Genomic DNA, 24,417 nt, shown 5'->3' on the forward strand with positions numbered 1-24,417 from the left:
AAGGAACCCCATTGGTCTGCTAAGGACCAATGGGGCTCCTTGGAGCCCAAATACAAAGATGCTTAGAGAGCTCTGAGCTATAGCTCAGAGCTCTGTCGGGTCCTGCAGCACAGACGCGGCGGCGGCGGTGAGTGACGTCGGGTGCGGCGTAGTTACAATGTAACAAAGTTGTTACATTGTAATAACTTTGTTACATTGTAACTGATTAGTATATTTCCGAGGATATTGCGTGGGAACTGGCTTTTAAAGGGACAGGTAAGTATTAATGGTTAATTAAGAATATTAAAGGACTTTTTTCGTGGTTATGTTTTTTGTTCAATTAAAATACTTTTTCTATGTGTTTGTGTGTTTATTTACTTTTAACTCTTAAAGGAAATGGGTAAGGGGTACAAGTACCTCTATACTCATTTCTCCTGGGAGGGGGGTGGGCATCTGGGGGACCCCTTTTTAAAGGGGACTCCCAGATGCCACCATGAACCCCTCCCCAGGAAATCGCGGCCTCCACCTCCACCGCCCATCGGAGGTGGAGAAGAGCCCCTTGTCCTTGGATTGGACAAGGGCTCGGAGGGGGAGGGGAAAGCTTGGCTGCCCCTCCCCTTCCGAGACCCCCCAATCCATGGACCATGCGGGCTGGTATAGTCAGGGTGCGGAGCCCCACGCGGCCGGTGCTCCGCATTCTGGCTATCCCAGTCTGCATGGGGGACAAGGGGTTAAAGAGGTCTGGGAGGGGGGACCCCACGTCGGTTTTTTTTTAATATTTCCCACACTCAGAACGAAGTAAGTAAAACTCTTCCCACTTGGGGGAATCTATGAAAATAAAACACTATTGTTACCTGTGCAAAAAAAACTGACATTTTCCGCATTTAAAAGACATTTTCGCCCTTGAAACTTAAAAATCGATTTTCTCAAAAACTATAAGGTCTTTTTGAAAAAAATTTTTTTCCTCTTATTCCCACTGATCCCCTTAATATACCCTGTGAATTTGGTGTTCCTAAATTTTAAGCAGGCTTTGCTATTAACCGTTAAAGTCGGCGGGTTCTTAAATGTATATATTTTTCCTTTGAAACTTTAACATCGATTTTCTCAAAAACTATAAGGTCTTTTTGAAAAAAATTTTCCCTCTTATTCCTTCTGATCTCCTTAATATATTCTCCAAATTTGAGGCTCTTAGCACTTAAGGGGGCTTTGCAATTAACCCTTAAAATCGGCGGCTACCTAACATTGATCCATGCGTCAACTTTTAGTAGGATTTTACGCGTAAACCTATAACGTAATAACCTGAATTACGATATACTTACGCGTAATTGCGTAAGTGCTATGCGTAATTATAGACATGTACCGAAATTGAATGTCTATGCCGTAAGCGTAATTTCGTAATGCGTAATAGCGTAAAATTACGCGTAATGATCCGTAAGCGTAGCTTTCTCCATTACGACCAGCACTGCTTTGCGGTGCGTTACACAGTTAGTTTTGTGTGTCAGTGTGAAGCAGTACTCTAATTACACTCCCTGACTGATGTATACACATGCAAGATGTTTTAAAGCATTTTAGGCCTGCAATTTAGCATTCAATGTGATTTCTGCCCTTAAAACGCTGCTTTGCGTAAAATCCAGATTTTCCCCCGGGACTTTTGGCATGTATCCCACTCCGCCATGCCCTCCTCCGGGTATTAGACCCCTTGAAACATCTTTTCCATCACTTTTGTGACCAGCATGCGTTTTTCTAATTTTCGAAGCTCACCTCCCCATTGAAGGCTATTGCGGTTCGTGAAAGTTTGCGCGAACCAAACTTTCGCGGGAGGTTCACGAACCTAAAATCGGAGGATGGGGCCATCTCTAATTGTGTTTAGATAGTTCACCATGGCACCTAGTTAGGAGAGGTTCCAGGAAGCAGTCGTACTGCCGCGGTTGGTGCCTCCCCACAACTCAGGCAGCACAGAGACCTCGCAAAAAAATTACACAGCAATTGTGTTTAGATAGACCATGGCACCTAGTCTGTTGGTACCACAGCTGTAAAAACATTTTGAACCAGGCTTATGACTCAAGACGGAGCCTGGAGGTTGTAGTGGTAAAGGGAGGTAAGGCAGGCATAGTGATTTCCAGCCACTTCATTTCCCCCTCTTGCCAACAACAGGGGCCAGGAATTCACCAACCACCCAAGCCTGGTTTATTTTGAGAAACGTCAGTCTGTCCACAGACTGGGTGGACAGACGAGAGCGCTTCTCGTTGACCATGCCACCGCACTGAAGCACCTTTCGGACAGCACGCTGGAAGGGGGGCAAGCAAGGACTTCCAGGGCGTACTGCACCAGCTCACTCCAAATATCCAGGTGCTTGACCCAGTAATCCAAGGGGTCCACAGGGGTGTCGCTCTCAAGCCCGCTGTAGGACCCCATGTAGTCTGCCACCATCCAGGTCAGGCACTGGTTCTGGCTTTGATAGTCACATGCTGCTGCAGGCACCTCCTCAGTCGGCAGCTGTACCAGCATGGCGTACAGCGCCTTTGTGAGAGACAGCAGGTTTGATGGGCACCTGCTACTGATGGATGCAGGCACTTGCTGCTGTGCTGACTGGACTGTGACAGCGGGGGGGGGAGTCTGGGGGAAGGCTTCCTCCGAGCGCCGAACCAGGGACCGCTGCAAGTCCCTCAGTCAGCGCACAGGGTCTCCTCCTGCAGGCAGGAACTGATGCAGCTTCCCCTTCAGCCTTGGGTCCAGCATCAGGGTGATCCACATGTCCTCGTGAGCACGCATCTGTTTGACCCTTGGGTCACTGTGCAGGCACTGCAGCATGTGTGCTACCATGGGGAAGAGGGCTGCCATCTCTGCTGACACATACTCTTCATCACCCCCAGTGCTGTCCTCCTCCTCCTCTGATTCCTGAGCCACCCCCTGCTCTCTCCACCCCCGCACCACTGTAGCTGCACTCAGCTATGCCCCCTCATCTTCAAGGTCAGCGACCTCCAACTCCTCCAAGTCCTCCAACTCCTAGTCCTTAACCTCCTCCTCATGACAGAGGTGGACTGTGAAGGTTGCTGCTGGTGCTCCTGCTGGATCAAGGCTGCCTCTCCCACTTCCAGCAGAGCATTGAGGGCCTTGTCCAGCATGCACACCATGGTCACCCACTCGCACAGCGTAGCACGGTCCCGGCTGACCATGTTGGTGGCCTCCAGGAAGTGTGCCAGCACCAAGCACACCAGCTGAATTTTTTCCCACTCTGCATTCAGGATGATGTCCGGAGGTGGGTGGTGCCGGTCCTGAACACGGTGGCGTCCGCAGTGGCTCTGGCCAGGTATCGGCCTGACAACCTGCCTCTGTTCAACCAGACGCTCCAACATGGCCAGGGTGGAGTTCCATCGTGTTGCAACATTAATAATGAGCCGTTGCGGTGGGAGGTTCAGCTCCAGCTGCACGGCTTCCAGGGCCGCTGAGGCACCACCCGAGTGGCGGAAATAACCCACCGTTTTCTGAGCCGCTTTCAAAAGTGGGTCCATCCCCTGGTAGGTGCTCAGAAATTTCTGCACCACCAGGTTCAGGACGTGGGCCAGACAGGGGATGTGGGTGAGGTCTCCCCGGTGGATGGCAGCAATCAGGTTGGCCCCATTGTCGGACACCACCTCTCCGACTCTGAGGCCTCTGGAGGTCAGCCAACTCCTCTCCTGGTCTCGGAGTTTGGCCAGGACGAGGTCTGCCGTCAGTCTCTGCTTCCCCAGGCTGACCCATCTCCAGCAGCGCTTGGCAGTGGGGGGCCTTTACACTGCTGCTGAGGCGGGGGTGTTTGGTGGCGGCAGGTTTGCCGGAGGGTGGAACCGGATCTGAGGAACCTGCTGCACTTCCCCTGACCCAGCTGCGGGGTGGCACCACCCACTGGATTGCTGCTGTGTCCAATGCTGCTGTCCCCCCCTCATCCCCTTCCACCAAACTAACCCAGTGCGCGGTGAATGGTACCGGCCTGTCCCAAACCTGCTTGACCATGAGTCTATGGTCACATGGACCCGCTCACCCACCGCATGATCTAGCCCATGCTCCACATTGGCCATCGCGAAGTGGTGCAGTGCTGGGATGGCTGTGCATGAAAAATAGTGCCGGCTGGGTATTGGCCATTCCGGCGCTGCGCTCTGCAGGAGCGCACGCATGTCGCTCCCCTCCTGCACGAAGGAGCACGGGAGGAGCTGGGAGGACATAACCTATGCAAGCAGGCCATTCAGCGGGCGGATGCGATGGCTGCTGGGAGGCTGAACCCTGACCAAAAAGGACTTGCTCAAAAGAGTCAGGTGACGTTTTTTGGTTGCACGAGAAGAGAAGGAGGTAGCAGAGGAGACCACTGAGGAGGACTGGCTGCCTGAACAGGTCTCAGTGTCGGCAGGAGTGGCACTGGCAAAGGGGGTTCTGGTGGTGCTTTTGGTTGGAGGAACACTGTCAGCGCCAGCTTCCTTCAGCCTCTTGAACTCCTCATGCTCGTGATGATGTTTGTTGGTCAGGTGGTTGATGAAGCTGGAGGTGCTGTAGTTGGAGGGGTTGCAACCTCTGCTCAGCTTCACCTGGCACACGTTACAAGTCACAAATGTGCTTTCCACTATGGGCAGATCAAAAAACTGCCATATTGGGGACTGGAATTTTCCCTTACGTCCTGATTGGGCTGCTGCTGCTTTTTTTCTCCCTGTGGTAATTGGCCCTGCGGTGGTTGGGGCCTGGGGTTGAGTTGTGCGGCTGGTGGCAGCGGCAGAAAATGAAGCAGCAGGCTGTGGGCCTTCCATGCCCACTGCTGCTCTTGCCAATGTCAGCTATGCTGATCCTCCGTGCCAGACCCACAGATGCATCCTCCTCCTCAGACTCAGAGCCAACATCTCCCTCCTGTGGTTGGTAGTCACGGTCCTTTATCTCATCATCATTTTTATCAGCATCATACTCCCCCTCCCCAAACAATTGCTGGGAAGTTGATGACCCCCCAAACTCCTCTTTTGCTAACACCTCAGGCAAGGAATCACCCCTAACAATCACTGTCACTAGGGTTGCTCGAATGTACCAAAATTCAATTTGGGTACATTCGAATTCGGGTCCGGAGCAAATTCAGATTCGAATTCGATTGCGATCACCGAATTCGATTCAAATTCGGTTCGTGTTCGGGAACAAAATTTGGTAAAAATTCGTGTTCGCGAATTCGGATGCTTTTTTTTTTTATGGGAAATCACATTTAAATAGGTGTAATAAAAAAAAAAAAAAAAAAAAAAAAGTGAGGGAAAACTTTTTTCTGCATTTCTTGTTTATACTTCTTCACCGTCTTACCCGTCTTCTTTTTGTTCCCTCCATCTTTTTCTTCACCGTCTTCTTTTTCTGTTTTACCATCTTCTTTCTCGTCATCAATCATTACTATCATCTTCATCAACTTCTTCTTCACTAGCATCTGGTTCTTCAAGTTCTTCTTCAATTGGTTTTTCATCTTCTTCTTCACCTGGTTCTTCTGCGTCTTCTTATTCTCCTTCGTCATCATCATCTGGTTCTACTTCTTCATCATCTGGTTCTTCTTCATCTTCCATCATCTGGTTCTTCTTCATCTTCAATAATCTGCTTCTTCTTCATCATCATCTGGCTCTTCTTCTTTAATCATCTGGTTCTTCTTCTTCTTCACCTGGTTTTTCTTCACGTGGTCTTCTTCTTCATCATCAGTTTCTTCTTCTTCTTCTTCTTCATCTGGTTCTTCTTCTTCATCTGGTTCTTCTTCTTCACCTGGTTCTTCTTCTTCACCTTCATCTTCTTCATCTGGTTCTTCTTCTTCACCTGGTTCTTCTTCTTCACCTGGTTCTTCTTCTTCTTCTTCATCTGGTTCTTCTTCTTCACCTGGTTCTTCTTCTTCTTCTTCTTCTTCACATGGTTCTTCTTCTTCTTCTTCACCGTCCACCACCATTCTTTTTTTTTGTTTTGTGTTCATATTCTTCCTCTTGAACCCAACGTAATGTTTTTTTCCCTTACAGGAGTGTACTGTTGTAAAATTTTATCTTCAACACCAGCATAGCTAAATTTGTGGCATAATAGCTAGTAGCACATGGCAGCAGTGCATAATTCTGTGGACCCTGGCGGTGGGAACACAGACAACAGGAGGATAAATACAGCAGCAGCAGAAGCAGAAGGAGGAGTGACGTGTGGCAGCAGGCAATGTAACGGGGCCATGGTACTTTGCGTTGGTAGTACCACGGCTGTAAATAAAGACAGCAAGATCAGGAGGTTCCGGACAGCAGTCGTGAAGCCCACATTGTGTCCAATGCACAACTGGGACAGCACAGTTTTCAACCCAGACACCTCAGATTTTTTTTTTTTTACAACAGTATATAGCTATTGTAGTGGCGTAATAGCTAGTGGCGCATGGCAGCGGCGCATAACTCTGTGGACCCTGGTGGTGGGAACACAGACAGGCAGGAGGATAAATTCAGCAGCAGGAGGAGGAGGATTGACGAATGGCAGCAGGCAATGTATTCGGTGGACCCTGGCAGTGGGAACACAGACAGCAGGAGGATAAATACAGCAGCAGCAGAAGCAGAAGGAGGAGTGACGTGTGGCAGCAGGCAATGTAACGGGGCCATGGTACTTAGCGTTGGTAGTACCACAGCTGTAAATAAAGACAGCAAGATCAGGAGGTTCCGGACAGCAGTCATGAAGCCCACATTGTGCCCAATGCACAACTGGGACAGCACAGTTTTCAACCCAGACACCTCAGAATTTTTTTTTTACAACAGTATATAGCTCTTGTAGTGGCATAATAGCTAGTGGTGCATGGCAGCGGCGCATAACTCTGTGGACCCTGGCAGTGGGAATACAGACAGGCAGGAGGATAAATTCAGCAGCAGGAGGAGGAGGAGTAACGAATGGCAGCAGGCAATGTAATCTGTGGACCCTGGTGGTGGGAATACAGACAGCAGGAGGATGAAAATCAATTCAGCGCTGTGTAATAAGTTGGCGCTTTATAAATACTATAAATAAATACAAACATACATAAATAAATACATTCATAAATAAATAAATTCATAAATTAATGAATGAATTCATAAATAAATAAATACAGCAGCAGGAGGAGGAGTGACGTGTGGCAGCAGCAGGCATGTCACGTGGCCATGGTACCTAGCGTTAATACCACAGCAACTAAAGAAACACCAGGCCAAATTATCAGGACCTAGGGACTGAAGGTTGATGTAAAAAAATAACTCTCAGGCACCTCATGTCCTCCTGTCGCTGACAACAGGTGCCTGGAACGTGCCTTCAATCAAGGCCTGGTTTATCTTAAGGAATGTGAGCCTGTCCACGCCTTCTGTGGACAGACGAGAGCGCTTCTCGGTGACCACGCCACCGGCCGTACTGAAGCACCTCTCGGACAGCACGCTGGAAGGGGGGCAAGACAGAACTTCCAGGGCGTACTGCGCCAGCTTACTCCAGATGTGCAAGCGCTCCACCCAGTACTCCATGGGGTCCACGCTGCTTGTGTCAATCCCACTGAAGGACCCCATGTAGTCGGCCACCATCCAGGTCATGCGCTGGCTGTGACTTTGAGAGGAGGTGGCAACTGCACGCACCTCCTCTCTCGGCTGCTCTACCGTCATGTAGAGCGCCTGTGTCAATGACAGCAGGTCTCCTGGGCACCTGACGCTGCTGCTGGCTGCAGGCACCGGCTGCTAAGCTGGCTAGACAGGGACAGAGGGGGTGGAAGGCTGGGGGAAGGCTTCCTCCAGTCGCCGAACAAGGAGCTGCTGCAACTCCCTTGTTGCTCACGGTATCTAGCAGGCAGAAACTGAGCCCACCTCCCCCTCAGCCGTGGATCCAAGACCATGCTGATGCAGGCTTCCTCCCTCGCTTGCATCTGCTTGACCCTGGGGTCTGTGCGCAGGCAGCACAGCACCTGCGCTGCCATGGGGAACAACAGGGTGGTCCGTGACACAGAGACATCAGGAATGATCAGCGTCCTCCTCCGCCCCCTGAGCCTCTTCCTCCTCTCTCCACCCTTGCACCACTGCTGCTGCGCTCCGCTGTTCCCCCTCAGCAGCAACGTCCAGCACCTCCAACTCCTCCTCATCCTCCTCCAGAGACTCAAATACCTGCACAGCAGTGGACTGCGCAGGCGGCTGCTGTTCTAGCTGGTTCAGGGTCTCCTCTCCCAAATCCACCAAAGTGCCCTGTCCAGCAGACAAACAAAGGGCACCCGCTGGCAGAGGGATGCCCATTCCTGGCTCACCAGGTTGGTTCCCTGCAGGAAGGGAGCCAACACCAAGCAGACCTGCTGCATCTGCCCCCACTGTGCATTGGTGAGGAGCTGGAGTTTGGTGGTGCCGGCGACAGTGCCATCTACGATGTACCGGTTGACAGCCCTCCTCTGCTCAACAGCCGCTCCAACATCACCAGGGTGGAGTTCCAGCGAGTTGGCACATCGATGACAAGGCGGTGCCGTAGCAGGCCCTTGTGCTGCTGGATGTCTGCCAGGTTTACTGCGGCAGCAGCTGAGCCGCGGAAAGTGCGCACAATTTTCCGCGCCGATACCAACAGCTCCTCCATCCCCTGGTAGGTGCGCAGGAACTTCTGCACCACCAGGTTGAGGACGTGGGCCAAGTAGGGGACGTGGGTCAAGTCTCCCCTGCTGATGGCAGCCAGCTGGTTGGCGACATTGTCAGACACCACCAATCCAACTCTCAGGCCTCTGGGGGTCAGCCACGTCTTCTCCTGCTGCCTCAGGTAGCGGAGCACGTTGGCTGCCGTCAAGCTGTTCTTCCCCAGGCTTTTCATCTCCAGCAGCGCTTGGCAGTGGCGGGCCTTAACGCTGTTGTTGATGCGGTGTCGCTTGGCGGTGGGAGCTGCTGCTTCTCCCCTGACCCCGCGCTATTGCCCCACATACTGGGTGACTGGCGCCGCTGATGCGCCCAAGGGTGGACCTGCTGCTTCCACGCTCGGGCTTTCCACCAGGCTGACCCAGTGGGCCATAAAGGAGAGAGAGATAGCAGTCTGTCCCAAAACGGCTGCTCCATGAATCCATGGTTATGTGGATCCGCGCACTCACGGCGTGATTGAGCGCGCGGCCCACGTTCGCCATGGCAAAGCGGTGCAGTGCTGGGATCGCCGTGCGGGAGAAGTAGTGGCGGCTGGGGACTTGCCACTCCGGGATCCCAAACTGCAGCAGCGCTCTCATGTCACTCCCCTCCTGCACAAAGGAATATGGCAGGAGCTTGGGAGCACATGGCCCGGGCAAGCAACCCGTTCAGCACTCGGATGTGCCTGTGGGTCAGGAGGCAGCCCCTTGGTCATACCGGGGAATGACTCGCTGAGCAGGGTCTGGCGTTGTTTGCCTGCACGGGAGGATGAGGAGGCCACTGTGGAGGGAGCTGATGAGGCCACTGAGGACTGGCTGCCCAAGGGGCGACAGTGAGTTGCTGCTGCTGCTGTGCTCCTGCTGCTGCTGCTGGATGGGCAGGAGAGTGGGATGCTGTTGCTGCTGCTGCTGAAGTCTGTGCAGTGGCTGTCTGGCTCTGACCACTGCCTGCACAACTGTCCTTCAGCTTCATATACTCACTATAGTCCTCTAAATGTTTGTTCTCTAAGTGGGTCTGCAGGCACAACTTGAGGAGATCGCGACCTCTGCTGAGACTGACACAGCAACTGTTGCAAATTGCACGGGTCACATCCACTGTGCATTTAGTGAAGAACTGCCAGACTGGGGACTTCAACTTGCCCTTCGAGCTTGAGGGCTGGGGATTTTTTGGGCCCTTGGAGGGTAGTGTTTTTTTTCTGCTTGCTTGGAGGTTTGCTGTGGGTGGTGGCAGCAGCTGAAGCAGCAGGCTGTGGCTTCTGCCTTCCACGCCCTGTGCTTGCCGCCTTGCTACTGCCACACCTCTGTGCCAGAGACACCTCCTCCTCCGATGACGAGCTGCCTTCAACCAACTGTGCTGGTGGTACAGGTGGCACATAGGGAGGATCCAGCACGTCATTATCATCCCCAAACATCTCCTCTGAGCCCGCCTCAACCATCTCCTGTACCCCAAAATCCCCTGCATCACGCCCCTCCTCATCAGCGCCAACCACAAACTGCTGCACCTCAAACTCCTCCTCCTCCTTGCATGATGATGTCCCAATTATCTCCTGCTCAAACTGCTCCACAACATCCCTGTACACGGCTGCAGTCACTGGGGTGAAGACCGAGCTCAGTGAGGGCAGGCTGGTCAATGGGGTCACCGTGACCTCAAGCGGTGGTGGAGGCCTGCTGTGGACCGGAGTGCTGGTGGTGGTGGCACTGGTCTCGCTGGTGCTGGAGGCCTGGCTGGAAACCGTGGCTTCCTGCCCCACCATCATTTCCACCACAGCCTGCACCTCACTCTCCACAATGGGCCGGGGGCGACGACCCGTCTCAAAGATGGGCGCAATGCGTGGCTGTTGCGCCTCTGCTCCCTCCTCCACAACTCTGCGGTCAGTGGCTGGCAGCGGACCAGTCACAGACCTGCTGCTGCTGGCAGTGGCTGCTGCAATGGCGCTGCCTCTCCTGGTGGTGCCTCGCCCTCTACCTCTGCCAGTCATTGTGCAATAATATACAAATACAGTAAAAAAAAAAAAAAAAGGTGTAGAAAAGGGTGGGAAAGGGTGTAAACTTTAATAAAGTCTGGGTTGGTGGTGGTGACTGGTGTTGAGTGACAACAAAAAATGAAGGTTTTTTCTTTCTTTTTTTTTAAATAGTAGTACTACTAACCAGTGGTGCTCAGCAGAGCTCGAATATTCGAGTAGCTCGAATATTCGAGCTCTTTTTCAGCTATTCGAGCTCGGTATTCGAGCTCCGAATAGCTGGAGCTATTCGAATGGGCTATCCGAGTACACTCGAATAGCCCATTCACTATTCGAGCTATTCGAGCAACCCGGCGCTATTCGAGCTCGGTACCGAGCTCGAATAGCGTCATAGCCCAGATTGATGTCCTTAGAGCCAATCAGAGGGCTCCCAGGCCCTCTGACGGCAGCCAATCACAGAGGGGGACCCTGGCCAGCCCCTACCCTATAAATAGCGGCCGCCATGTTCCGTTTCTCCATGCTTGCCTGAGACTTGTACAGAGAGAGAGTTGCTCCTTTGTGCTTTGGCTTAGCAAGTGCTCTATTGTGATCATTTACCTAGCGTTTTTGCTCACCTACACCTGCCATATACACCTATATTGTTGTTAGTTAGATAGACATTGTATTTTAGTTAGTAGCTTGTGTGTTACATTAGAGACAGGCAGCTGCTGCAAGCTTACAGGTTTAGGCCTCAGGGGGGCCTTGCCTCTGTGGGCAGCTGTCCTCTGTTTATTTCTCTCATCTATACCAGTATTTCTGCTGTCCTTTACTAATAGTATTGTAGTTATACTGTACTAGGAGTAGGACACTCACTGACTGTCACTGTTTATAGGCTACTAGCTAGCTCCTGCGTGTGTGCACTCACTCACTGTCTGTGTGTACACACACTCTATTTCCTTCTGATTACTGATAGATTATTGTTAGTTAGTTGTACTTACTTACTACTTACTCTTACTGTACCCGTAGGGACACTCACTGTCACTGTTCATATAGGCTACTAGCTCCTGCGTGTGCGCACTGCACTCACTGTCTGAGTGTACACACACAACACACACTCTATTTCCTTCTGATCGCTGATTGATTATCGTAATTAGTTAGTTCTACTTACTGTTACTACTTACTCTTACTGTACTAGGAGTCTAGGACACTCAGTCACTGTCCATAGGCTACTAGCTCCTGCGTGCGTGCACTCACTGTCTGAGTGTACACACACCCACACTCCATTTCCTTCTGATCGCTGATTGATTATCGTAATTAGTTAGTTGTACTTACTGTTACTACTTACTCTTACTGTACTAGGAGTCTAGGACACTCAGTCACTGTCCATAGGCTACTAGCTCCTGCGTGCGGTCACTCACTGTCTGAGTGTACACACACCACCCACACTCTATTTCCTTCTGATCGCTGATTGATTATTGTAATTAGTTAGTTCTACTTACTGTTACTACTTACTCTTACTGTACTAGGAGTCTAGGACACTCAGTCACTGTGTTCATAGGCTACTAGCTCCTGCGTGCGTGCACTCACTGTCTGAGTGTACACACACCCACACTCCATTTCCTTCTGATCGCTGATTGATTATTGTAATTAGTTAGTTCTACTTACTGTTACTACTTACTCTTACTGTACTAGGAGTCTAGGACACTCAGTCACTGTGTTCATAGGCTACTAGCTCCTGCGTGCGTGCACTCACTGTCTGAGTGTACACACACCCACACTCCATTTCCTTCTGATCGCTGATTGATTATTGTAATTAGTTAGTTCTACTTACTGTTACTACTTACTCTTACTGTACTAGGAGTCTAGGACACTCAGTCACTGTGTTCATAGGCTACTAGCTCCTGCGTGCGTGCACTCACTGTCTGAGTGTACACACACAACACACACTCTATTTCCTTCTGATCGCTGATTGATTATCGTAATTAGTTAGTTCTACTTACTGTTACTACTTACTCTTACTGTACTAGGAGTCTAGGACACTCAGTCACTGTCCATAGGCTACTAGCTCCTGCGTGCGTGCACTCACTGTCTGAGTGTACACACACTAAATTTACTTGTGATTACTACTGATTATTGTAACTGCTAGTTGTACTTCCTGACTGTTACTACTTACTTACTGTACTAGGGGACACTCACTCAGTCACCTCACCAACCAACCCACTCCATTAAAGTACCCCACTTTTCACCCGCCCTTTTACAAAACTTTTGTCTATACGCCCAAAACATTTAAGATGTCTGGAAGTGGCAGCCAGCGCGGTTTGGGCAAGGGGAAGGGCAGCAAGGGAATCAGGAGGAGAGGGAGCAGCATTGTGGCAAGCCGCGGCCGCGGGCGCGCCACCATGCACAGTTCCGCAGCAGCAGCGTCAGTGGCTAACATTCCTCCCATAGCCACTGGCTGTGGACGCCTTGGGCGCCGCCCAGCAGGAGCATCTGCAACTCACGCTGCAGAGACACAGCAGCAGCAGCGTGTAGCACCTGCTCCCATTTTCCTCCAGCCTGGTCGGAAACGTCCCATTGAGGAAAAGGATGCAGACACTGTGGTGCAACTCATGACGGAGGATGAGCAGCCCGCCATCAGCTCTGCATCCGAGGCCTCCACCCTCACCACCAGCACCACCACCCCTGTTCGCAGCAGCCGCCCAGCAGGGCCTGGGGAGGAGGCCAGTTCACCGTCAGTTGGCGACCTGTCATTCAGCAGTCTTTTGACCCCAGGCATCATGAGTCAATTGTCTGCTGTTGTTGGCGATTTTGAGGAGGAGATGCTGATGGGCACTTTGGGGGATGAGGGATTGGACAGCAAGACTGTGGCGACAGTCAAGCAGCCCATCCATGCATCAGGAGAGGAGTTTGGGGGGTCCTCATCCCAGCAGGACATGTTTCAGGAGGGGGAGGATGATGATGACCCGGTGACAGACAGAGACTGGGTGCCACCACCTCCAGGGGATGTCGTCCTCAGCAGCTCTGAGGAGGAGGAGGAGGATGCTCTTGTGGGCCTTGCAAGGAGGCGCATCATTGCAAGCATTGGCAGCAGCAGTAGGCAGGTCCCACAGCCTGCTGGTGTCTCAGGCTCAGCAGCAGCAGCAGCAGCATCTGCCAGTACCACCACCAGCCGCACCCAAGCCCCCCAAGCCCCCCCCCCCCAACCACCACAGGGAGACAGGCAGCAGCGCTTCCATGCCGTAGGGGGATGTTTAAGTCACCAATCTGGCGATATTTCACCATGCCCACTGTGTACAGCAAGTACGCCACTTGCAACCACTGTCAGCGGAAGTTGAGCAGAGGTGCAGACCCCTTAAAGTTCTGCACCAGCTCGCTCATCAACCACCTTGCGGCTAAACATTTCCACCAGCATGAGGAGTTCCAGAGGCTGAAGGCATCTGGTGCTGGCAGTGGCACCACACCCATCACTGCACAGCCTTCAGCAGCAGCAGCAGCAACAGCAGCCACCCGCCCTCCTGCTCCTCCAGCAGCACCAGCAGGAGTGCGGAAACGCACTGCTCCTCCCCCCTCTGCAACTCCTGCCGCCGACACTGAGGCCTGTTCTGGCAGCCAGTCCTCAGTGGCCTCCTCTGCTGTGTCTGCTGATTCCCGTGTCAGCAAAAGGCCACGCCAGAGCCTTTTGAGCGAGTCCTTCCAGGGGGTGGTTAGGGCTCTGCCTCCCAGCAGCCGTCGCGTGCGGCAGCTGAATGGCTTGCTGGCACGGGCCATGTGCTCCCAACTCCTGCCGTACACGCTCATGCAGGAGGGGAGCGACATTCGTGCGCTGCTTGCTTGCGCAGCCCCAGACTGGCAGCTCCCCAGCAGACACTTCTTTGCCCGCAAGGCCATTCCTGCACTGCACCGCTTTGTGATGGCCAATGTGGAGCGAGGGCTGGAGCACGCGGTTGGTGAAAGGGTCCACGTCACCATGGACTCCTGGAGCAGCCGCTTCGGGACAGGCCGCTACCTGTCCTTCACTGTCCACTGGGTCAGCTTGGTGGAAGGGGGTGAGGATGGGAGAGCAGCAGCGGGCACAGCAGCAGCAGCAACACAGTGGGTGGTGCCACCCCGCAGGGTCAGGGGAACTGCAGCAGGTTCCTCCGATCCTCTGCCATCCTCCGGCACACCTGGCCAAACCCCCCGCCTCAGCAGCAGCGTGAAGGCCCGCCACTGCCAAGCGCTGCTGCACTTGGTCAGCCTTGGGAAGACCAAGCTGACGGCAACCCATGTGTTGGCCAAACTCCAGGAGCAGGAGAGGATTTGGCTGACCCCCAGAGGCCTCAGAGTCGGAGAGGTGGTGGCCGACAATGGGGCCAATCTGGTTGCCGCAATAGACAGGGGAAACCTGACCCACATCCCCTGTCTTGCCCACGTGCTGAACCTGGTGGTGCAGAAGTTCCTGCGCACCTACCAGGGGATGGGCGAACTGCTGGAAATGGCAAGGAATGTTGTGCGTCACTTCCGGCGCTCGGCTGCAGCCTGTGCGAGCCTGGAAGACGTGCAAAAGGAGCTGGATCTGCCACGCCATCGGCTGATCCTTGACGTTCCGACTCGCTGGAACTCCACTCTGGCGATGATGGAGCGTCTGGTTGAACAGAGGCACGCTGTCAAACAGTACCTTGCCCTGGCCACTGTTTCTGCAGCTCAGAGAAGGGACAAGACCAGCAACATCCCGTCCATCGTCCCCGATGATGACTGGAGGCACATGCAGCAGGTGTGCTTTGTGCTGGCTCCCTTCCTGCAGGCCACAAACATGGTGAGCAGGGACCATGCTATGGTCTGCGAGTGGGTGCCCCTGGTTTCTCTGCTGAACAGGGCCCTCGATGCTTTGCTGGAACAGGGAGCGGCAGCCTTGGACCAGCAGGAGCGGCAACCAGCTGCGCAGTCCACCTCTGAGGGGGAGGAGGAGGAGGACTTGGTGGAGGTCCCTGACCTGGCTGCTGATGAGGGGGATCAGCACAGCGCAGCTGAGTTGGTGCGGGGGTGGAGAGAGGATGAGGCGGCAGAGGAGGAGGATGAGGACAGCACTGACGTCGATGTGCCAGCAGACGTGGCCCGCCTCTTCCCAATGGCAGCGCACATGCTGACGTGCCTGCGCAGGGACCCCAGGGTGATCCAGATGAAGCAGAGGGAGGACATCTGGATCAGCATGATGTTGGACCCACGCCTCAAGGGGAAGTTGAGCCAGTTCCTGCCGCCTGCAGGAGGAGACCCAGCGCAACAAATAAGGAGCTTGCAGCAGGCCCTTGTTGAGCGCTTGGAGGAAGCCTTCCCCCAGCCTTCCACCCCCACTGTCCAGCAGCGAGCACAGAGGCAGCAGCAGGTGCCTGCATCCAGCAGCAGCAAGCGCCCCACAGACCTGCTGTCTCTCAGCCACGAGCTCTACAGGACTGTAGAGGCTCCGGCAGCAGTGACTAGAGAGGAGATGCATGCAGCAGCATCCTCCTCCGGTCACAGCCAGCGCCTGACCCGCATGGTGGCTGACTACATGGGGTCGTACAGCGGGCTTGACAGCGATGCCCCTGTTGATCCCATGGAGTATTGGGTCAAGCGCATGGAGAACTGGAGCGAGCTGGCGCAGTACGCCCTGGAAGTGCTGTCCTGCCCCCCTTCCAGCGTGCTGTCCGAGCGCTGCTTCAGTGCAGCTGGTGGCGTGGTCACCGAGAAACGCTCACGTCTGTCTCACAAGTCTGTGGACAGACTGACGTTTCTCAAGATGAACCAGGCGTGGGTGGAAGGCGAGTTCCTGGCCCCTGTTGTCGGCGAGAGGGGGACATGAACTGGCTGCCGGAACCATCGTTAATGTGCCTTACCACCCTTTACCACCTCCTGGCTCCTGCTCACTAAGCCAGCCTGGTTCACTTTGACTATTACGTCGCCTGCAGCCACACATTTTACACCTACAGTGGGCTGCTGTGTACTGCCCTTCTGCTGTCTGTCTGTGTTTCCCACTGCCAGGGTACACAGAATTACCTTCTTCTGCTGCCACTCTGCCACCAGCTATTACGTCAAACAATAGCTATATTGGTTGCAAAATCAAAAACCAAAAAACCATAAAAAAAAAAAAAAGGTTTAATTTTTCTGAGGTGCCCGGGTTGAAAACTGTGTTGTCCCAGTTGTGTATTGGACACAATGTGGGCTGCACGACCGCTGTCTGGGACCTCCTGTTGTGTTTATTTACAGCCCTGGTATCACCGCTAGGTACCAGGGTTATTATGTCACGCTGCCTACCTGCTGCCACACTCACACTACTCCTCCATACCTCCTCCTGCTGCTGCTGCTGCTGTCTGTCTGTGTTTCCCACTGCCAGGGTACACTACACAGATGATTTACCTTCTGCTGCCACTCTGCCACCAGCTATTACGTCAAACAATAGCTGCTCACATTACTCCTCCATTCCTCCTGCTGCTGTTGCTGTCTGTCTGTGTTTCCCACTGCCAGGGTACACATAATTACCTTCTGCTGCCACTCTGCCACCAGCTATTACGTCAAACAATAGCTATATTGGTTGCAAAACCAAAACCAAACAAACCATTAAAAAAAAAAAAAAAGTTTTAATTTTTCTGAGGTGCCCGGGTTGAAAACTGTGTTGTCCCAGTTGTGTATTGGACACAATGTGGGCTGCACGACCGCTGTCTGGGACCTCCTGTTGTGTTTATTTACAGCCCTGGTATCACCGCTAGGTACCAGGGCTATTATGTCACGCTGCCTACCTGCTGCCACACTCACACTACTCCTCCATACCTCCTCCTGCTGCTGCTGCTGCTGTCTGTCTGTGTTTCCCACTGCCAGGGTACACTACACAGATGATTTACCTTCTGCTGCCACTCTGCCACCAGCTATTACGTCAAACAATAGCTGCTCACATTACTCCTCCATTCCTCCTGCTGCTGTTGCTGTCTGTCTGTGTTTCCCACTGCCAGGGTACACAGAATTACCTTCTGCTGCCACTCTGCCACCAGCTATTACGTCAAACAATAGCTATATTGGTTGCAAAACCAAAACCAAACAAACCATTAAAAAAAAAAAAAAAAGGTTTAATTTTTCTGAGGTGCCCGGGTTGAAAACTGTGTTGTCCCAGTTGTGTATTGGACACAATGTGGGCTGCACGACCGCTGTCTGGGACCTCCTGTTGTGTTTATTTACAGCCCTGGTATCACCGCTAGGTACCAGGGCTATTATGTCACGCTGCCTACCTGCTGCCACACTCACACTGCTCCTCCATACCTCCTCCTGCTGCTGCTGCTGCTGTCTGTCTGTGTTTCCCACTGCCAGGGTACACAGATGATTTACCTTCTGCTGCCACTCTGCCACCAGCTATTACGTCAAACAATAGCTGCTCGCCTACTCCTCCATTCCTCCTCCTGCTGCTGCTGTCTGTCTGTGTTTCCCACTGCCAGGGTACACAGAATTACCTTCTGCTGCCACTCTGCCACCAGCTATTACGTCAAACAATAGCTATATTGGTTGCAAAACCAAAACCAAACAAACCATTAAAAAAAAAAAAAAGGTTTAATTTTTCTGAGGTGCCCGGGTTGAAAACTGTGTTGTCCCAGTTGTGTATTGGACACAATGTGGGCTGCACGACCGCTGTCTGGGACCTCCTGTTGTGTTTATTTACAGCCCTGGTATCACCGCTAGGTACCAGGGCTATTATGTCACGGCGAGCTGCCTGCCTCATTGACTGCCTGCTGCCACACACTCATCCTCCTCCTCCTGCTGCTGAATTTACCTCCTGCTGTCTTTGTGTTTCCACTGCCAGGGAGCACATACAATGGCGCTTCCAACATGCGTGCGCCCACCAGCTATTTGTTACGCTCAAAAATAGCTGCATTTCTTTAAAAAAAAAATTGAAAAGAGAAATACGTGAAGAAAAAGAAGACGATATTGAAAAAGAAGGAGAAGGAGAAGATGAAGATGAAGATGAAGATGAAGAAGAAGATGAAGAAGAAGATGAAGAAGAAGATGATGAAGAAGAAGATGAAAAAGAAGAAGAAGATGAAGAAGATGAAGAAGAAGAAGATGATGAAGAAGAAGAAGATGAAGAAGAAGATGAAGAAGAAGAAGATGAAGAAGAAGAAGAAGAAGATGAAGAAGAAGATGAAGAAGATGATGAAGAAGATGAAGAAGAAGAAGATGAAGAAGAAGAAGAAGATGAAGAAGAAGAAGAAGATGAAGAAGATGAAGAAGAAGAAGATGATGAAGAAGACAATATAGAAAAAGAAGAAGAAGATATAGAAGAAGAAGAAGAAGATATAGAAGAAGAAGATCGAGAAGAAGAAGAAGAAAGATAAAGAAGAAGAAGAACAAGTATATACAGTAACACTACTGAACAAAATTAAGGACACAACTTCTCTTTCCACATTTTTTTTTAAAGGAACATCCCCACATAATCACTTGCTGTTGTTACTTGGAAAAAAAAGATGTTTCTTGCATCATTCACCCTCAAAACAAGTGTTGGAAGCTATTTAAGGCCAATTCGAATAGTCAGCTCGAATAGTGAGCTCGAATACCGACTCGAATAGTGAGCTCGAAGTCCGAGGTCGAATCGAATAGTAAAAATTATTCGACTCGAATATTCGACTGACCTCGAATAATTTACTATTCGAATTCGACCAAACTCAAATTTTAAAAAGGGGTATTTGAGCATCACTACTACTAACAGCAGTAGTGTAGTCTACAGTATTAACTAACTTGTGTGATGTACAGTGACAATTAAAGTCGGTCACACACGGTCAGACGCAATCAATAGGGTCGGGCAAATGACAGTGACTCACAGGCCACAATGGATGCTAGCCTGTGATGTAACGGTTATTTGTGACGCAGTACAGAAGCTAATTGAATCACAGACTAACAGTAAAAAAAATTAACTGAACGGGTGGTAGTAGTAGTAGTAGACTACTAGTAGTACGCAGGTAACTAATAAATCCCGAGTGTACTACACAATAATAACTAAGTGGTGTGCCAGACAGTGGGTGGGAATTAAAGTCGGTCACACACGGTTAGACGCAATCAGTAGGGTCGGGCAAATGACAGCGACTCACAGGTCACAACGGATGCTGGCCTGTGATGTAACAATCATTTGATACACAGTACAGAAGCTAATTAAATCACAGACTAACAGTAGAAAAAATTAACTGAACGGGTAGTAGTAGTAGACTAGTAGTAGACAAGTAGTAGTACGCAGGTAACTAATAAATCCCTAGTTAGTGTACTACACAATAACTAAGTGGTGTGCCAGACAGTGGGTGGAAATTAAAGTCGGTCACACACGGTCAGACGCAATCAATACGGTCGGGCAAATGACAGCGACTCACAGGTCACAACGGATGCCTGCCTGTGATGTAACGGTTATTTGTTACACAGTAGAGAAGCTAATTAAATCACAGAGTAACAGTAGAAAAAATTAACTGAACAGGTAGTAGTAGTAGACTAGTAGTAGACTAGTAGTAGTACGCAGGTAACTAATAAATCCTGAGTGTACTACACAATAATAATTAAGTGGTGTGCCAGACAGTGGGTGACAATTAAAGTCGGTCACACACGGTCAGACGCAATCAGTAGGGTTGGGCAATGACAGTGACTCACAGGTCACAACGGATGCTTGCTGGCCTGTACACAGTCAGTCAGTAACTAACTATTAACTAACACAGTACTGAAGCTATAAACTAACAGACTACAGCAGTACACATTAACTAAACTACTAGTACACAACTAACTAGAATCCCTAACCTACCTAAGCTAGTAGTAGGCTAAGGCTGCCCTCGGCTAGCAGGCCTAGCCTGCACACAGACTAACACTAGCCTAGCACAGTACACTATACACTAGCTGACTACAAACAATCAAATTACTAGCTATCTAATAAAGAGTACAATCAATGTGTTTAGGAGGTGTTTAGGAAGCAAAACGCTAGGTTCAGCAATGAGAATGCACTTGCTCAGATGCAGCACAGCACTGGAGATACTCTCAGTACCAGCACAGTCACACAAGTACGTGGCTCCACAACATGGCCGCCGCCTTATATAGAGGAGGGGAGGGCCAGGCTCTGATTGGTTCCTAGCGTTGCCAGGGCCTCGGCTGGAGGACTTCTGATTGGCCCACGTCACCCGCTACGTCACTCCCGAATCCCAAAGCTGAACCCACCGCGTCATCCGGCCGAATTTGAGTGCGCATATTCGGGAACCTTCGCATTCGTGTTCGGCATATTCTGGTTCGGCTTTGACTTCGGCAACGCTGAAATCTACCCGAATTTTTCAGGTAGATTCGCATTCGGGAGTCCTGGAGAGCAACCCTGCTCGCTTCACACTGGCAGGAGAGCTGATGACTGAATGCAGTGCAATTAATAGCGCCGCTGTTACTCAAGGATGGATGGTGGATGGACTACAATGTCTAGAATACCTCTGGGCTGCATAGCCAGGCAAGAACCTCTGATACCTCTGTGGGCGGGCCTTAAGTTGGATTGCATGATGATTGGCTGTATTTTGGAGAAAGGCTGCATGATTGGCGAAAGTGTGAACAGGAAGTTTTGTCTTATCCAGTTACAGGATGCGTGTTGCCTAGCTATGTAGCCCTAAGTTATAGTTGTAGTCCGTCCACCAAATGTGAATCCTTGGTAAAGAGTAACAGTGGCATTATCCGCGATTGTATGTCAGAGACAGAGGTGTGGGAGGCTCCAGCCTCAGGGCACAATGTAGGAGGGGCACACCACTCACTCAGCTATCATTCCCCTATTGTGTTTGAAGCAGAGAGAAATAAGAAAAGGGGATACATGGCAGTGACTGCAAGCCAGATAACTAGAGATTAGGGTGTTGGGGGCCCTGGGGTGCCTCTTAGTCTAATAGTAATCAATCTGATGATGGAGAGGTGTCTTACTCTTCTCCCCAAGTGCCTCCCTCCCTCCTTCCCTATGCAGAGTCCTGATGAGAGTGTAAATGAGAGGTTACTCACCCAGCTCTTGGCATTCCACTGATGAGATCTCCTTTCAGTCAAGGGCACTTCTAGCTATCTAATACTGAGGGTACCTCTGGCCACCTAATACTTGGGGGCACCTCTAGCTACTTAATATTGAGGGTACTGCTTGCTAACTAATAATAAGGGGAACCTGTAGTAGCTACCTATGATGGGCAGGGGGAGTAAGGGAGAAGTGACAGCCGGGACAGCCAACACACTTGTGGTTGAGTTCGGTGGGGATTTGTAGGTTCATGGAGGGCGGGGTCTAAGGTGCCAGGACATCTGTGCCTATAGGCTCCTGTGATGTAAATCCAGGCCTGGTCACAAGTTTTCTATGCTACAAGTAAGGCAAAGGGGGCCCCCTTTGCCAGCCCAAAATGTCAGAGTCCAACTGCGGTGGCCACCAGATGCTCTGGCCGGCTGCATGTCTCGGTGTGCAGCGAGGAGAGGGCCAGCGCATACTACAAAGGCTGCATCTGAAATGACCAACAGCTCACATGTGCAGCACCTATAATAAGCTATCTGCACACTTCGCATTCAATTCAGATGCAAATCATATGCATGACTACTATTACTTACCATGCAAATGTGAAACTCAGGAATACAGGCTGGGAGCAGCTAACCTGGTAGTTACATACTAGCAAAATTATGAAAAGGGGGGGTTCTGCATCCCTAAAAACATGCTGCAATTGACTGGTTAGTCGCTTAGGCATGCACCACCTCTATTAGGCTGAAAATGCATGCCCTGCGTCCAAACCAAATGCTACATTTATTATACTATGGAGGAACTTTGGCTTCCGCAGGGCATGCATTTTCAGCCTAATAGAGGTGGTGTATGCCTGAGCAATTAACCATTCAATTGCAGCATGTTTTTAGGGATGCGCAACCTCCCCGTTTCATAATGTCTCTGTGTGGCCTGACTCACTCTGGTGGTGAATTTTTGCCATTGAGAAAATGTATTATTATAATAAACCACTTTTTTGGGTCCATTGGACAGGATCTGTGACTTCTCACTTCATATTCTTACAGCCGGGAAATACAACGAGACAGAAGAAGAGAAATGCTGGGAAGGCTACAGGCACTATGTACGGTATTGGCAGTGTTCACGCCACATGATAGAATATCTTTTAGAGGATACAGACAGCAAGGCATACTGGGAGTGCTGCTCCCATACGAGAGGACACTTCTGGAAGCTGGTGGCTGCTGGTCACGTCACCCTCACCAATCAGAAACGCCGTCGTTATCCTGTACCTGTACATATTTTCTTCTTAGACTACTAACTGACTGAGGTTTTTCTGAGTTGGGGAACACCGGAGGATATAAGCAATGCAGCCATTCTAAACCAGGTTTATTAAAAACTGGTTGATATTAGGTTGCACAAATGATGAAGCTTTTACTTGGGTAATATCAGTTTGCTGTAAGGGGGGGGGGGTGAATAAGCAGTTGTGTGATGACAGTTTTGTGCTGGACTTTTGTTTCTGCCCTGGTTTAATTTGACAATCTCTTACTGTAAACACTAATTCATCAAGCTCTCACCCCCCCCCCCCCCCCCCCAGCTATGGTCTAAGGCCTAGGTTCTCACCTCAGGCTTGATATACTTAACCAAGAATAACACATTTAGAGTTTTAGAAATTGATAAATCTTATTTAAAAACACCAAATTAGTATTTTAGTTAATTAAAAGCAATAGTAAATGCTTGGAAATTGTTTCGAACCAATTATCATGTACTACGATTAAATATATATTTGTCAAGGGGTACTTGTGATGATGTTTACTATGCTAGGGGGTACTTAGTGAGTACAAGGTTTTAACCACTTAACATCTCAGTCGTTTTCAGCTTATGCATCCGAGCAATGTTCACCTCCCATTCATTAGCCTATAACTTTATCACTACTAATCACAATGAACTGATCTATATCTTGTTTTTTCCGCCACCAATTAGGCTTTCTTTGGGGGGTACATTTTGCTAAGAGCCAATTTACTGTAAATGCATTTTAACAGGAAGAATAAGAAAAAAATGAAAAAATTCATTATTTGTCAGTTTTCGGCCATTATAGTTTTAAAATAATACATGCCTCCATAATTAAAACCCACGTATTGTTATTGCCCATTTGTCACGGTTATTTCACCATTTAAATTATGTCCCTATCACAATGTATCGCGACAATATTTTATTTGGAAATAAAAGAGCATTTTTCCGTTTTGCATACATCACTATTTACAAGCTTATAAAAAAAAAAAATAGAGAGAAATATTTCATCTTTACATAGATATTTAAAAAGTTTAGACCCTTAGGTAAATATTTATGGTTTTTTTTTTTTTTTTATAGTAATGTTTTTTTTGGTTTTTTTTATTAAACATTTTATGTGGGCATTTTTGGGAGGGTGGGATATAAAAGTGTTTTATTTGGGGAAATATTGGTGTAGTGTAATGTTTTGGGGTATTTGCTTGTAGTTTTACTTTTTGGCCACAAGATGGCAATCTCGATTTTTTTTACATGACGTCACTCTAAGCGTACAATGTACGCTTAGAGGGACACAGCTTCAGAAAGAGCGAAGCTTCCGAGAGAAGCTGTCGCTTTTTCAGCGGGGGTAAGGAATCAATGATCGGGCTCCCCAGCCCGATACATTGATTCCGTGGCTACCGACTCCGCGGCCGGGAGTGCGCGTGCACGCGTTTTTATACGTCAAGGAGGACAAAGTGGTTAAAAGGGGTACATACCAATAAAATGTTGAGAAACACAGGTCTAAGGTGACCCAGAAGAAGGGTGCAAACATTTTCCTTTTAACCCAGGTTGGCTGATTGCTTGTGTTCTTTAGCCCATGAGAACCTTAGCAAATCAGATTGCAATAATGCAAATATACCGTATTCTCTGCCATATAAGATGCATTTTTGGGGGAGAAAAGGTCCCTGGTAGGGAATCCCTGG

General features: G+C 50.2%; 1 protein-coding gene across 3 annotated transcripts in view; it reads left to right on the forward strand.

Moving 5' to 3' along the window:
• The window catches only part of LOC137527945 (uncharacterized), a 270,389-nt gene extending 247,145 nt beyond the window's left edge, over nucleotides 1-23,244 (forward strand). For all 3 annotated transcript variants that reach the window (XM_068249064.1, XM_068249062.1, XM_068249063.1), the window contains one exon: nucleotides 22,519-23,244. In XM_068249064.1, the coding sequence (XP_068105165.1) occupies nucleotides 22,519-22,769 (251 nt within the window). In that variant the 3' untranslated portion in view covers nucleotides 22,770-23,244. The remainder of the gene's footprint in view (nucleotides 1-22,518) is intronic.
• Nucleotides 23,245-24,417: the final 1,173 nt, after the last annotated feature.

The sequence above is a fragment of the Hyperolius riggenbachi genome, chromosome 8, assembly GCF_040937935.1.
Source record: "Hyperolius riggenbachi isolate aHypRig1 chromosome 8, aHypRig1.pri, whole genome shotgun sequence".
NCBI classification, from domain to species: domain Eukaryota; kingdom Metazoa; phylum Chordata; class Amphibia; order Anura; family Hyperoliidae; genus Hyperolius; species Hyperolius riggenbachi.